Here is a 13,684-nt window from a genome sequence, read left to right as displayed (position 1 = left end):
CAATACAATTAAATAAAATCTGGTCACTTTACAATTTCATTTTACAGTTTTGAAGCCTAACCTAAACAAAGTTGGCGTATCTGTTTTATTAGTTTATCAGGAACTCGGTAACTATATTCTATAGTGATATTGTTTTGTGTTAAATGAAGCCTTGACATTCATGTTGATATTATCTTTCACTGCACAATAGAAATTATAAGGAAAAAAAGAATAGAAGGTTGTATTCATTTATCTTATTGATGAAAATAAAGCACTATGGCCGGTGGGGAACCTAGTAAATAGTAACCCACTCTAGCCATGCTGCTATAATTTACTAAGGAGTTGATCAGAATGTAGACTCAAGATTATTTTGTGTACAAGATGACACTATTACATCTAACTAAAGATTAACATGATTGCTGATTGTATAAGGGAGAAGCCGCAATAGTAAAACGAGGAGGAACAATTCAATCAAGTAGACGAATATTGTTCGGTGCCCCATTTATCTGGACAGAAAGTTATGACAAATTGATCGGATGAACAGCCAACCACAGGTGAAGGTGTGTCAAAAGCATAAGTAACGTAAGAGGGACAAGATTTCTTGAACAAACTCGAGTACACACTTGGCTTGCATTTGTCGGGGCTCCCATATTTGTTCCTGCAACAAAATGAGTCGAGATTGAATGCCAAGCAAGCACTTTTACACGCCACCACTTGTCCTTCATCATTTATAACCTGTCAAAAACATAAAACTATGCGTCTTAAAGTGTACTTCCCTGATAATTTAAGTATTTAGATGAGATGGTTATACAATTCAACAAACCTGAAGCTCTGATGGGCACATGGCATTCAAGTTTCTCGAGCAACTTCCAATGACGCACTTTGATGCTGAAGGTTTTGATGTTACAGAAACAGGGAGGTTATATCCGTCAACTAAGCTCACATCATAGAAACTTGGTTGTCTTTTGTCAAATTGTATAGACATTTCTACTAGTGTAACTGGAGGAAGGCCTATGGTTCCTTCACATTCGAGTTTTCCGTCACAATCGCCAGTTTCACAGGCAGGTTTGTGATTGGTGGGATCGTCGAAATTGCAACCAGTTCGAGCCCAAATGCGTCCGCTCCAATCCCCTGGGGCACCGATTCTGCGAATTCGGCCTGGCGGAAGGTAGAAGCTGCCGTTTGCTATAACTGGATGGCCTGCATTTGGAGCTGTTGCTGGCCATATAGGAAAGGGGCATTTGTTATTGATGTAGATGGTGCATGCCTCCACCTCTCCGAGTTTACCTATATAAAAATTATACCAAGTTTTATAAATACTAAACTTTAGTAAGTATTTGAAAGAGTTTATGTTTCGTCCATATACATCTATTCATAAAATGAGATCATTTATAAGATAACTATAGGTAAATTTCAATAATAAGCATTAATTGATAACTTGATAACTATACTGTAATATGTCAACTATATTAACCTAGTAAAAAGCTTTTGCATTCTATGCCAGTTTATATAGCTTAAATCCAATTCAAAATACAGGTAAAATATTAAAAAAAATATTTGGGAGTATTTAAGCTAAATAATAAATTGTCATAAATGTTCAATTTTTACTTTTTCATTTTATTTTTTTCAATGAAATTCATGTCCAAACATCAATTTTCTAGTACTCTTTTTCAACTTCTAAATTTAAATACTTTTTTTTATTCAACCAAATATTGTGCAAATGCCTGCTTAAGCTTTGAAAAAAAGAGAGCCATTTGTAGCATTTTCAACCGTCAAAGGATGGCTGGAGATATGGATAAATTAAAATGAATTAAAGAAAAGATTCAAGGGGAAAAAAGAAATTTTAAAACAGCAACTACATTTGAGTTATCTTAAATACCTGATGTAATGAAGTGCCATATCAAGAAGAGAAGGATTGTTGGAGATATCGATGAAAACTTCATCCTGGTAATTTGCAATTTTGACGAATGTAAGGAGCTAAATTAAGAATGTATTTATAGTTGGGATATTAATAGAAGTGGTCCAAATCCTTCTTTGATTTTACTTCAAGTCTTTTACATAGACAGTCTTTGAAAATAAGAAACAACCTTAAAGAGAACAGATGTTTTACCTCTCCCTTTAAAGTATGATTTATCTTCCAATGGAAGGCTATACATCATAAATGAGCCCTGGCATTTTGCCACAGGCTTAATGTATGTGAGGTAGGGTTGAGCTAATCAACGTAGAGTTTTTCTTTCTTTATTTCTTTTTCTGCAAAACATATATAGTCTTCAAGAAATAGTTCTCTCCAGGCTGTAGTGCAATGCTAACGCTTGAAGGCTCTGATTAATTTACTATTGAGTGATAAATTGAAGTAAAATATATATTGTATCACTTAACTATGATTAAATGAAAAGCCAAAAAGTAAAAGACACACGTCATGTGATGCATGGACCGAGTCCAAAACTAAAGTATATATTTGGCAAAATACATAAAGATCTCATTAAACTTGTCCTAAAAAAAAGGTTTGAACACCTAAATTAAACTGGTAATTTTTAAGTTTTAACCCCCTAAATACATTGTGAGTGAAATTTTATTCCACCTTAATAGCTTATGTGACAAAAAAATAAAAAGAAAAAAATAATTAAACGCGTGACATAAAGAAAATATAAAAAAGTGGGCCCCTTTCTTTCTCTTCTTCCGATCTCTTCAACCACCCCCTTCTTTCTCCTTCTCCCCGTTTCTTCTTCAGATCAGTTTCTTCTTCTTGTTGTTTTCCTACTTCTTTTCTTTAATATCTTTCCATTTATAGAAGATAGAATATTATTATTTTTCTTCCCCAAAAGATTCCCCAAAAACTAATAAAATCATCCCAACAACAGTTCACCTCAATTAAAAGCTCATTTTCGCCGGAATATACAGTATTTTTCTTGAGAATTGATCACAACCCAAGACTTTGCAAATACAATTGCACGTAGAATAATCCAACATGAACAAAGAGGTAAGTGGGTTCTTTGGGCGGAGAAGGGTAATAGATTTGCTAAAAATAAAGCTAAAAGGGAACAATGGTGAATCTTTCATGAGATACTATTGAACCAACAAAAAAAAACAAATCTTTGTTCTCCCTTGGTGCTCTCTTGTCTCTCTGGTGACTGAGAGATGAAACAAATCTTAATGGTTAATTAAAATTATTAGTGTAAACTATGAGCAAGAAAACAGGAAAATAGGAAATACCAAAAATAAAAGATTTCTGACGTGGCGCTGATGCTAACGTGGTTTTGACGTGGCGTATATGTGTAAAACACCTCATATTGTGAGACTGGTATTAGTATTTCAAGGAGGGAAATAATTCACTCCAAATAAATTTAGGGGGATAAATAATCACCTGTTTAGCTTAAGTGTTCAAACCTATTTTTTGGACAAATTTAATGGGGTCTTTATGTATTTTACCTATATATTTTCCATGTAAACACCCCTCTCCTTTCACTTGTAGGACAAATTTTGCGGATTCATAATTTTAATACGTGGAAGTAGAATATCATCAAGGAACGGAGTTAGGTGGGCAGAAGGGAGTTCACCCTTTTGCCCATGGTGAATCTATGTTTAAGGTTATGGGTGCCCAAGCACCCATTTACTTTGGAACCCGACATAATTTACATAAAATCCGAGCAATACATATAAATATATTCACTAAGCACCCAACCTCAGTAGCAAATTCAGAGGAAAAATAGCTAAGCACCCATGAGTTAAAAAATTTGAATTTGCCACCGCCTTTCGCTGAAAATTATATTTTCTGGCCGGTAAACATAGATTATATACTTATTATACATAGACAAATACAATACATGAATTATACATATATTATATATTTGATGGCTGTTTTTAATTTAAGCAATTATGTAAGCGGCTATTTGGGCTAATTCTTCTTCGGTTTCTTAATATGAGCAATAGATTTCAAGCAAATGACGGTGATTGCGGTCGTACCATTAACAAAAGCTACACTACCATTGTACTATTTCCTCCGTTCACTTTGAACTTTTCACACTCCTTAAGAAATAATAAATAAAATATGTATTTTACAATTTTATCCATAATAATGATAATATTTATAAAAGTTTTGAGAAATGATTTGGAGAATGAGTAGTTAATGATACGGGTAAAATATGGAAGAAAAAAAAATTGTCTTTCTCTTGATTTAGTATAATGGACAAGTAAAAATAAAAATATATTTTTAGTATAGTGGACAAGTAGAAGTAAATGGAGAGAGTACAAAGTAGGGATGGGTATAGTTTGGGCAAATCCAAAATCCTAACCGAAATCCAAAATTTTAGATTTTTGGTTTGGATTTTGGATTTAATTTTTAAATTTTGGATACTGGATTTGGTACTTCGGATTTTTGGATATCCGAAAATTCGATATTTTTATACTTTATATTTAGTCAATTATCTATATGTCAATAGTAATAAGTTCAATACCCTACCCATTAGATATTATATCATATATTTAATTTGATATTAATTACTAAGTTAATGTGAGAATACTTTCTATTTGGACATGATTTTACAAGTGTTGCTTCTTATCAGCTGTATTAATTATCTTATGGATGATTGGCACAAGAATGAGAGACTTTTTAGGTAATTTAACATGAGTACTTTATTTGAATACTCATTTTTATAAAAAGTAGAAACATCTCAACTTATACACTCAAAACCGAAAATTCATAATATCCAAACCGATTAATTCGAAAACGAACTTAAAAAATCCGATTCAATCTGAACTTATTTGGATTGAATTTGGATGGTCATTTATTCAATTCGAAAATAAAAAATTCAAACCGAAATTCTCATAGCTAATCCGAACTGTACGAACATAATTTCTAACTCGAAATCTTTAGATAGCATCAGCGCCATTTCAAACGCTCCGCCGTTTGACTCCCAATGGAACCAATCATTAATTCCAACTTATATCATGTTTGGCCATGGTGAAAAAATTGAGAAGCGTCTTTTTCAAAAGTACTTTTGGTGTGAAACGGTTTGTATTTGACTAATTAATTTGAAAAGTACTTTAAGCAGTAATTAGTGTTTGGCCAAGTTTTTAAAAAGTGCTTCTAAGTGTATTTTTTCAAAAGTGCTTCTCAAAAAAGTGCTTCCTAGAAAAAACTACTTTTTTCTACTTCTCCAAAACTATTTCTGCTTCTACTCAAAAGCACTTTCTTTTCTTCTAAAAGCTTGGCCAAACACTTCAACTTTAGAAGAAAAAAAATACTTTTTTTTTTCAATAAAAACACTTTTTTTCAAAAAAAAAAATACTTTTCACCTTGGAGAAACTTGGCCAAACAAACTATTATTGAAAATCAATGTGCATCACCGTCTTCACTTTTTTTATTCAAATCATCCTCGTCATCTCAAGATTGCTAAGTAGGTTTTACTCTTTTACTTGTATCATTAATTTCTATTTTTTTTATAATTTAAAAAAAACAGAAACAACCCATTGCACTAGACCGCTCTAGGAGTCGAGCGGGTGACTTATTTTTTCATCTATTGTAGGTAATGCTATTTTGTATTTCTAGAAAAGACGGTTTTGTATAGGTAGTTAAAATCAGTATTTTAAAAGGATTTTTTGGAACTCGCCTCGGGACTCGTTTTGAGGTGGGGCACTATCAAAACGCCTTTAGACTTATGTGTGGGGCTTAGTTCTGTGAGGCTTACGCCCTGAAACGCCCGACTATGCGCCCAAAATACGCATAAAGCTCAACATCCTGGGCTCGCTCAACAGTTCTTATGCAAATCATGTGTCGTATTCACTAATTAGTACTTTTTACTCTCAAAATTTCGTAACAACTGAATAATTAAAGTTCTTTCATATATATATAAATATGAAAATTTTGATAACTCAAATAACGAAGCATAATGTTGCATATTTATTAATTGAGAACATTATGAGATGTATATCATTTGAATATTTTTTCAAAAAATAGATAGCCAAAATTTATATTTTTACTTGCTAGATCTTCATGACTTAGTTCAATGTCTCTCAAAATTATTATACGTCTATTATTTTGCTATTTAAAAATAATTTTGTATTTACTCATGAAGGAGTAATAATTTTAAATTATAGTATTGATAAAATTTATAGTGTATTTATTATTAAGGAGGTAAAATATGCAGTTTAATAATATTTTTTAGAAATTATAATATTGCGTAAAGCGTCTTTCTTTCTTGGTGATCATTCAGTGAAGTCATTCTGGATCCCTGACTCGTCTCACTCTGAGCCTCGCCTCCTCTTCAGACGTGTCCTCGACAACCTGGCCAGGTGAAGCCCCCTTCTCATTGGCACAGATGAATCAATGTTTGTTGTCAGCCTCAATCCTTCGGTTTCCGGATTGGGCTCTACCACTGAGCTACTGAGGAACAACAGGAGAATCAATCTCATAGAATTCAATTCCCGTTCTAAACCCATGACCAATATGAGCTCGAAACTTCCTTCGTAACTCTCGGAACAGTTGTGGGTTTATCAGAGCTTGAGAATCTAGCTAGAGCTATTTGAATGTCTTGGCCGAAAATGCCGCCTACACCCCCCAAGAAGTCGACTACGCCCGCAACAGAGGATATGGATGACGAAAGCCCGCCAGTGAAAGTTGAAGCACAAGTTCATAGACCTCTCTCTCTTAATAGGCGGCAAAGCAAAATAGGAAAGGGGTATGCGTATGCCCATTCCTCCTTTGATGACTCCCAGTAGAGAAAGCCTAAATTTTTCGATGTGGATTGAAAGGAAACCCCGAACTCCGTAGTAAGGCACATGTTCTAAAAAAGAGAACAGACGTCTCATGCCGACCCCGTTTGCAAAGGCCGATAACGCAGAAGTATCCCCGATTCAAAATAGGTGACCTAACGACCGCCACCCGACTAAACAGTTGGTGGGCTTATCATGAATTAGGTCGGGGTGGCAGGAGAGGAGATAGAGCTGGTAAAGATGACCAGCAGAAGCCTCAACAGAGGAAGAATTTCGCACGAGATAACAAGGGACGTTAAGGAGGACGTGGTAGAGATGGCCGCTACTTACACATCTGGAGTTCCAGATTGATTCAGTATGGAAGTTAATACAAAATCATGTACATTGAAAGAAGTAAGCATCTTATTATCTTTCTCTGTAACTAGAGAGGTCCTTTTTTGATCATTTTGATAGAGGGGGATGAAGAAAGTCCAGCGGGAACGCGCAGCGCAAACGAACCAGGGCTGCTATACTGAATCCTTCGTGTTCCGATTCTGATAGGTACGTTTGACATGTCATTTCCACCATTAAATAATATTTTATTCTCTTTCTTCTTAAGGTAAGATAAAGGGCCAGGCATGGTGGGATAGGAGTATCCGGTCGTGGCTACTAAGCTATTTCTTTGGAAAGCTCCTACTAAGATGAGAAATTTTCCGATAAAGCTGCTACTCGGAAGTGCCAAAGAAGGAAAGAGCAGGCGGCAGTGGTGAAGCTGGATGCTCGAAGTCATTTTAGATACAACAAGGCCGGTCACCGGTGGCATAAGATCCTTCTCTGCTTTAAGACGTTATAGTTGATTTATTAGTAATGCATTTTTTATATTTGTAAAACCTGCTAGATATTTTATTTTCTATGAGTTTCTTTAATTTTTTCAGTTTTCTTGAACTTTGAATGTACTTTTTATATTTTTTGTTTTACAATGCTATATTATTAATTTATAAATTAAAAAAAATAAAGATATGTGGGGCTTACGCCCCACGTCCCAAGACTTACGTCTCGTCCTGTATCAAATAAAACGCCTCACGCCTTTTAAAACAATGGTTGAAATTGATTCTGAACTTAGTCGGGAACAGGTTAACATGAATGCATCTATATTGATTGAATGAACAGGTAAATATTCACTTACTAGTAGGATTAATGATATTTGAATTGAAACAATATGTATTGAACATAGTTGGGACTTCAACTTTTTCGTGGTCAAAATTGGTACTGAAAACTAGTTCCTTCTGGATCATTGAATTGTCAATAAGTTCTGAGAAATATTTAAATTTTGGAGGACTGAGATTCAAAATTGCTGACTAGTTTTATTGTTAGCAACCTAACCAATCGAGTCCATTACTCATACGGTCACTCAACTTTCCAAAATTATTTACCAAAGTCATCTTTCTTTCGTTTGTAATAACAAAGTCACTCAACTATGCTTATAACACTCAGAAGGTCACTCAACCAGATTTATCAAATATTAGATAGCCAAATAAATACATATTTTACTCTCTAAATTATTAACTTTTATCTTTTGCTTTTTTTTTTGCCCTTTTAATATTATAATTTTTTCTCTTTTTAATCAACATTTAGACTTACCTATAGAACAAAATATTTTATTTAAAAATAAAAAAAATATTTTTCTAGCATATATAATGTCGAAATAATAATATAATTGGGCATAATATTCAAGAATATGTAATGTATATTACAAAAATACCTTTATTTTAAATAATTATTTTCTATAGTACGTGCATGGAATATATATTTTAAAACTTTTATTTTCTTTTATTCTCTATTGTGTAAATAATTTTTTGAGTTTTTTTGTTAATATCAAAATTATTATTATGAACAAATTGTTCTAATTAACTTTCTACTATGCTCAATATTTTATTATTCTAACATTATATATCCTTAAATGCTATTTTAATTTTTTTTAATTTAAAAATAAAATTTATTTATTCTAAGGTAAGTCCATAATATAAATTAAAAAGAGAAAAAAATTATTATATTAAAAAGCTAAAAAAAAAAAAGAAGATAAAAATTAATAATTTAGAGGGTAAAATAGGTATTTGGCGATCAAAAATTTGAGAAATCTAATTGAGTGACATTTTGAGTGCTATTGGCATAGTTAAGTGACTTTGTTGTTACAAACGAAAGAAAGATGATTTTGGTAGATAATTTCGAATAGTTGAGTGACCATCTTAGTAATGGACTTCTAACCAATCCACCCCTATCTATCACTTTTTTTTTTTTTTTTTTTGTTGTTGTTGTTATACTGAATCTTAAAAAGGGACCGTCCATATCAGTTTCATTATATGTATCATTATCTTATATTTCTGCAAGAAACCATTTCACTATTTGAACACATAGAAATAATAATTAGTGATTCTCGACAAAATTGGGAACAAGTAAATATAAGAGTATCTATATTTATCGAATGAACTGGTAAACATTCAATTACTAGTTGGATTAATAATATTTGAATTATTGTTACTGAAAACTAGTTCCTTCTGGATGCTAAATACAACTCAGATAAGTATTCAAATATATGGGGACTGAGATTATCTTGGCACTATAAACTGTTACCCCCCCCCCCCCCAAACCAAAAAAAATAAGTACTCAATAGAAATCGAAGAAGACCTAATTGGCCCACATTGCACTTTATGTGCAACAAGAAGTGACAGACTTAGGCAATATGGCATTAAAAATTGTGGGTTGGGTTGTTTATGTTTATAAAAATGTGATAGGCTTTTGCATCCTTGTTACTCCCAACACAAACACACAAATCGTTGTATTAAATAGAGTGGGTGTATATTTAACTGTAACTGGTCCTATATATTTTGTCTCAAGCTGTTTGATTTCTAAGAGTGTGTAAATAGATGACTACCCATTCAAATTTGAATACCCTTTTGAGTCCTTATATGCACAAGTTTTAGCATATTCTCTCTCTCATTTCTCTTTGACTACCTCGGCGTCACCAAAACCCCATTTGACCACCATTCATTTTCCCTCCTTTTGCCAAACTCTTTAGGCTTTAAACCCCAAATCTCATTTCTACTTCTTTCAGTCATTTCATCAAACAGGTGTCTTTCGTCCCTATAGTCAGTCATGAATAATAGAGGAGAAGCCAATAATAGCATAGACACTGAGCCCACTTCTCTCAAGGTCAGTTTCCAAGACCTTAGTATTAGCAATACTAACAGTACTAGCATTGATTTTTGTAGTACTAGCTTTACCCTATCTGAGAATAATAGCATAGGCAGTAAACTGAGTTCTGATGGTGGTTTTGAAGGGAAAAAAATGGAATCTTTGAATGTTGAATTGGAAAAGGCTGTTGAATATGTTGACAGTGAAAATACCAGTTTTAGTTCAGTTAGTTATTGCAACAGTGCTGACCCAAATGAGGCTAGTTTCAGGGGCATTTGTGCATCAAAACCTCACAAGGGTAACGATATTCGGTGGGATGCAATACAATGCGTCAAAGGGAAAAATGGAGAGTTGGGCTTGGCCCATTTTAGGCTTTTGAAAAAGCTTGGATTTGGCGATATTGGGAGCGTTTATTTGGCAGAGTTAAGGGGGATGGGATGCTTGTTTGCAATGAAAGTAATGGACAAAGGGATGTTAGCTGGGCGGAAGAAGGTGATGAGAGCTCAAACTGAGAGGGAAATTTTGGGCTTGTTAGACCATCCGTTCCTCCCAACCCTTTATTCACATTTCGAAACAGAGAAGTTTTCGTGTTTGCTGATGGAGTTCTGTAGTGGAGGAGATCTTCATTTGCTCAGGCAGCGCCAGCCCGGCAAACATTTTACAGAACAAGCTGCAAGGTTTGTCTTTTATTCTAGTTTCTGCAATTTTCAACTGTGTAATTGCCAATTTGACTGCATACGTACCAAAATTTTCAATTTGTATTTGTTTCTTTGTTTCACGTAGTACCATAGGTATCTGGATTAAGTGTCTTATGTCGCTTGATGTTGTTTGATAAACTTAGTGCTCTGCTGCTAGTCATTTCATCACGGGTCTGGCTTGCTGATTTTCCTTGAGTTCCCTATACAGCATGCAGTGGCGAAGCCAGAAAATTCAATAAGGGTGTTTTTGAACACCTTTTGTCAGTGGGCTATGCAAGGGTGTTCAAAATCTATTTTTTGATGACTAACAAACAAGTAATATCTCAGTCTATACACAATGTAATATTTCGGCAAAGGGTGTTCAGTTGACCACCCTTAGCCACACATAGCTTCGCCCCTGGCAGCGTGTGTGACATTAGAGTTTTAATGGTGATTGCTCATTACTTTCGATCGTTTGTGTCCCTAATTTCAAATCCTAGGAATGCAGTTTGTTAACACTTTCACTTAGTATTAGCCACTGTTGAAGCATAAGGTTATTCACTTTGCTTTCATAAAATCCATGAAAAAATGGAAATTCAGAATCTTGTAATTATACTTGAAATATTTAAGCATGGTCTATAGTATAATGATGGTCTGAGATGAATTTAAATGGGGAACATGATCTATTCTAACTGGACCTTAATGCCATGCAACAGTGCATTTTATTTGGTCTCAATTTTGGTATTAAACTTCCAATTTTCTGTCTATTTTGAAGTCTCATAAAGAGTTTTTTTCCTTTTCCTGGTGGCAGGTTTTATGTATCAGAGGTGTTGCTCGCCCTTGAGTATTTACACATGATGGGCGTTGTATACAGAGATTTAAAGCCTGAAAATGTTTTGGTGAGGGAAGATGGCCATATAATGCTGTCAGATTTTGATTTGTCGTTGAGATGTTGTGTTAGTCCCACCCTTTTAAGATCCAGCGATGAGCCATCTTGTGCTATCTCTTCATACTGTATCCAGCCATCATGCATTGATCCAGCGTGCAAATTACCTGTCTGTGTAGAGCCTTCATGCTTTCAACCTTCGTGTTTTAAGCCTCGTCTCCTCAACCAAAAAACAACCAAAACGAGAGGTGATCGTACACCCGTGGTGTCTGCTGGTTCACTTCCTGTGCTGGTCGCAGAGCCAACTGCAGCTCGATCTATGTCCTTTGTTGGAACACATGAATATTTAGCCCCAGAAATAATTAGAGGCGACGGTCATGGTAGTGCTGTTGATTGGTGGACATTTGGGATTTTTCTGTACGAGTTACTTCACGGGAAGACACCATTTAAAGGCAATGGAAATAGAGAGACATTATTTAATGTTGTCGGTCAACCTCTAAAGTTCCCTGAGGGATCAACAGTTAGTTTTGCTGCAAAAGATTTGATCCGAGGTCTACTTATGAAGGATCCTCAAAAAAGACTAGGATTTAAAAGAGGTGCTACAGAGATCAAACAACATCCTTTCTTTGAAAGCGTTAACTGGGCTCTCATTCGAAGTACTCATCCTCCAGAGATTCCTAAACCAGTTGATCTTACATTTTTTAAACAATCTTGCAAGTCATCGTCATATGCAAACGAGAAGGCTGCTTCTGATTCGGATAGATCATCTGGTCCTTATTTAGATTTTGAATTTTTCTGAATAAATCTTGGAGGTGGATTTGTAGGTGTCGTTCTTGATGCAACTAAATGGCCATCTTTGATTTTCATTTTGGTTAGAAAGTAATTTGTTTCACTTTACAATTATGTTTTCTTTATTACATGCCAGAAGTATACAAGTAGTTCTCCCACCAACTTTCTTCTTTTAACTGCTTTCCAATAGAAACTTACAAAAAGAAAAAGGCATTGGAATCTCCTGAAAATGGTTTTCCTTTTCATGTTAAATACTTTCAGTAAAGTGAAAGGAATATAAAAGTAGCAGAATACCTTTTCTATTCATTGTTTCATTCTGTTAATTAGATACTCGTTGAGGACCCTCCGTTTGAGGTGGTGAAACCACACTTTTCAGGACACACTTTAACAGAGGCTATCTTTGTCTTGAACAAGGACAACACAAGGACTTTTCCTATAAAAACATCTTCTGTAGTTTATATAAAGCAACTTAAACATGTGGACAAATGATGATAAAGTTTTCTTTTGTTACAAATTTTGCAGTGTTGAGTCAGTGTCGTTTTCCACCTTATATGTCAGTGTTGCTTTGACTGACGATTCTACAAGGGGGGTGGGCTTATTTTGGGTATTTTCTTTCTTTCGAAACTGTGCTGGAAAAAATCTATTTGCTTTCTGTTGTCTTTAGTCTATCATTCTTCTTTAGTTTTCCTCAAAAACAGTAATATCTTGAGTTGGATGCCGACATTCTGTTCAGGGTTGTGCAGTCTAGGTACCAGATTAAAGTGGAACCAATTTCTTGAATCGAAGCTTGTGCAATGGAATCATAGGCAGGAAGCTACTGTGTTTTTTCCAAAGTGCATTTTCATAGATACGGATGGAACAAGGGAATGACACATCTTTAAATGCATTTTGATTTCAAAAAGACAAAAGCATTTTACCACTCAAAAGTTAAAATGAAGAATATGATACAAAATTGCATCCAGTTGTATGTACGACAACCTTAGGCTATCATATTATGTGATCTTGTAAGTCCATATTATTCCGGCTCCACTTAGCTATAATTCAAAAATTAGCTCATAAGGCGAAAGGTTGCGGACTGCTTATAAGCTGCTCAAGCCTCCCGCTAGTCTGATATTAGAGTGTAGTGTATAACTACTCCGTTCTAATTTATTTGACTGATACCATATGTTTGGACCCATCTAACTTTGATTTTAAAAGCCAGCTCATCAGGTAAAAGATTGCAGATTGCAGATTGCTTATAAGCTACCCATTAGATACACATAAAATTACACACTTAGGCAGTTAACTTAATTGCGAGAGGTGATCATGTATTGAAGCAATCAATTTTTCCGGCGTCTAAACTGCCAAATATCGATGATCCTGAAAAAAAGATAAAGAGATTGAATGATCATGTATGCCGAAAGATTTCCAATATAATGCCAATCATGAATGCAAAAAAGTTACTATATCTTAAATTTATTCTCGTGTGTAT

General features: G+C 34.4%; 2 protein-coding genes across 2 annotated transcripts; one reads left to right on the top strand and one right to left on the bottom strand.

The window, feature by feature from the left end:
* Nucleotides 1–209: 209 nt before the first annotated feature.
* LOC107774806 (thaumatin-like protein) lies at nucleotides 210–1,991 on the bottom strand. Its single transcript, XM_016594454.2, has 3 exons — nucleotides 1,859–1,991; nucleotides 803–1,266; nucleotides 210–714 (listed from the first exon to the last, which is right to left on the bottom strand). Exons 1-3 carry the CDS (start codon nucleotides 1,920–1,922, stop codon nucleotides 451–453), a joined length of 792 nt encoding a protein of 263 aa, XP_016449940.1. The 5' UTR covers nucleotides 1,923–1,991; the 3' UTR covers nucleotides 210–450.
* A 7,375-nt stretch (nucleotides 1,992–9,366) lies between these two features.
* Nucleotides 9,367–12,371, top strand: LOC107774805 (serine/threonine-protein kinase D6PK-like). The gene is made up of 2 exons (XM_016594452.2): nucleotides 9,367–10,538; nucleotides 11,350–12,371. Exons 1-2 carry the CDS (start codon nucleotides 9,823–9,825, stop codon nucleotides 12,221–12,223), a joined length of 1,590 nt encoding a protein of 529 aa, XP_016449938.1. The 5' UTR covers nucleotides 9,367–9,822; the 3' UTR covers nucleotides 12,224–12,371.
* The last annotated feature ends 1,313 nt before the right edge of the window (nucleotides 12,372–13,684 follow it).

The sequence above is a fragment of the Nicotiana tabacum genome, chromosome 17 (assembly GCF_000715075.1).
Source record: "Nicotiana tabacum cultivar K326 chromosome 17, ASM71507v2, whole genome shotgun sequence".
Lineage (NCBI taxonomy): Eukaryota > Viridiplantae > Streptophyta > Magnoliopsida > Solanales > Solanaceae > Nicotiana > Nicotiana tabacum.
The sequence above is the reverse complement of the archived record's forward strand: the minus strand, read 5'-3'. Positions and strand labels throughout refer to the sequence as shown.

What these genes read in the sequence shown, in the direction of transcription:
- LOC107774805 (XM_016594452.2), top strand. Translation starts at nt 9,823, where the DNA reads ATGAATAATAGAGGAGAAGCCAATAATAGCATAGACACTGAGCCCACT. An exon ending in TTTACAGAACAAGCTGCAAG is followed by an intron (nt 10,539 to 11,349) that starts GTTTGTCTTTTA and finishes TCCTGGTGGCAG; the next exon opens with GTTTTATGTATCAGAGGTGT.
- LOC107774806 (XM_016594454.2), bottom strand. Translation starts at nt 1,922, where the DNA reads ATGAAGTTTTCATCGATATCTCCAACAATCCTTCTCTTCTTGATATGG. An exon ending in ATGGCACTTCATTACATCAG is followed by an intron (nt 1,267 to 1,858) that starts GTATTTAAGATA and finishes ATTTTTATATAG; the next exon opens with GTAAACTCGGAGAGGTGGAG. An exon ending in TGTGCCCATCAGAGCTTCAG is followed by an intron (nt 715 to 802) that starts GTTTGTTGAATT and finishes TGTTTTTGACAG; the next exon opens with GTTATAAATGATGAAGGACA.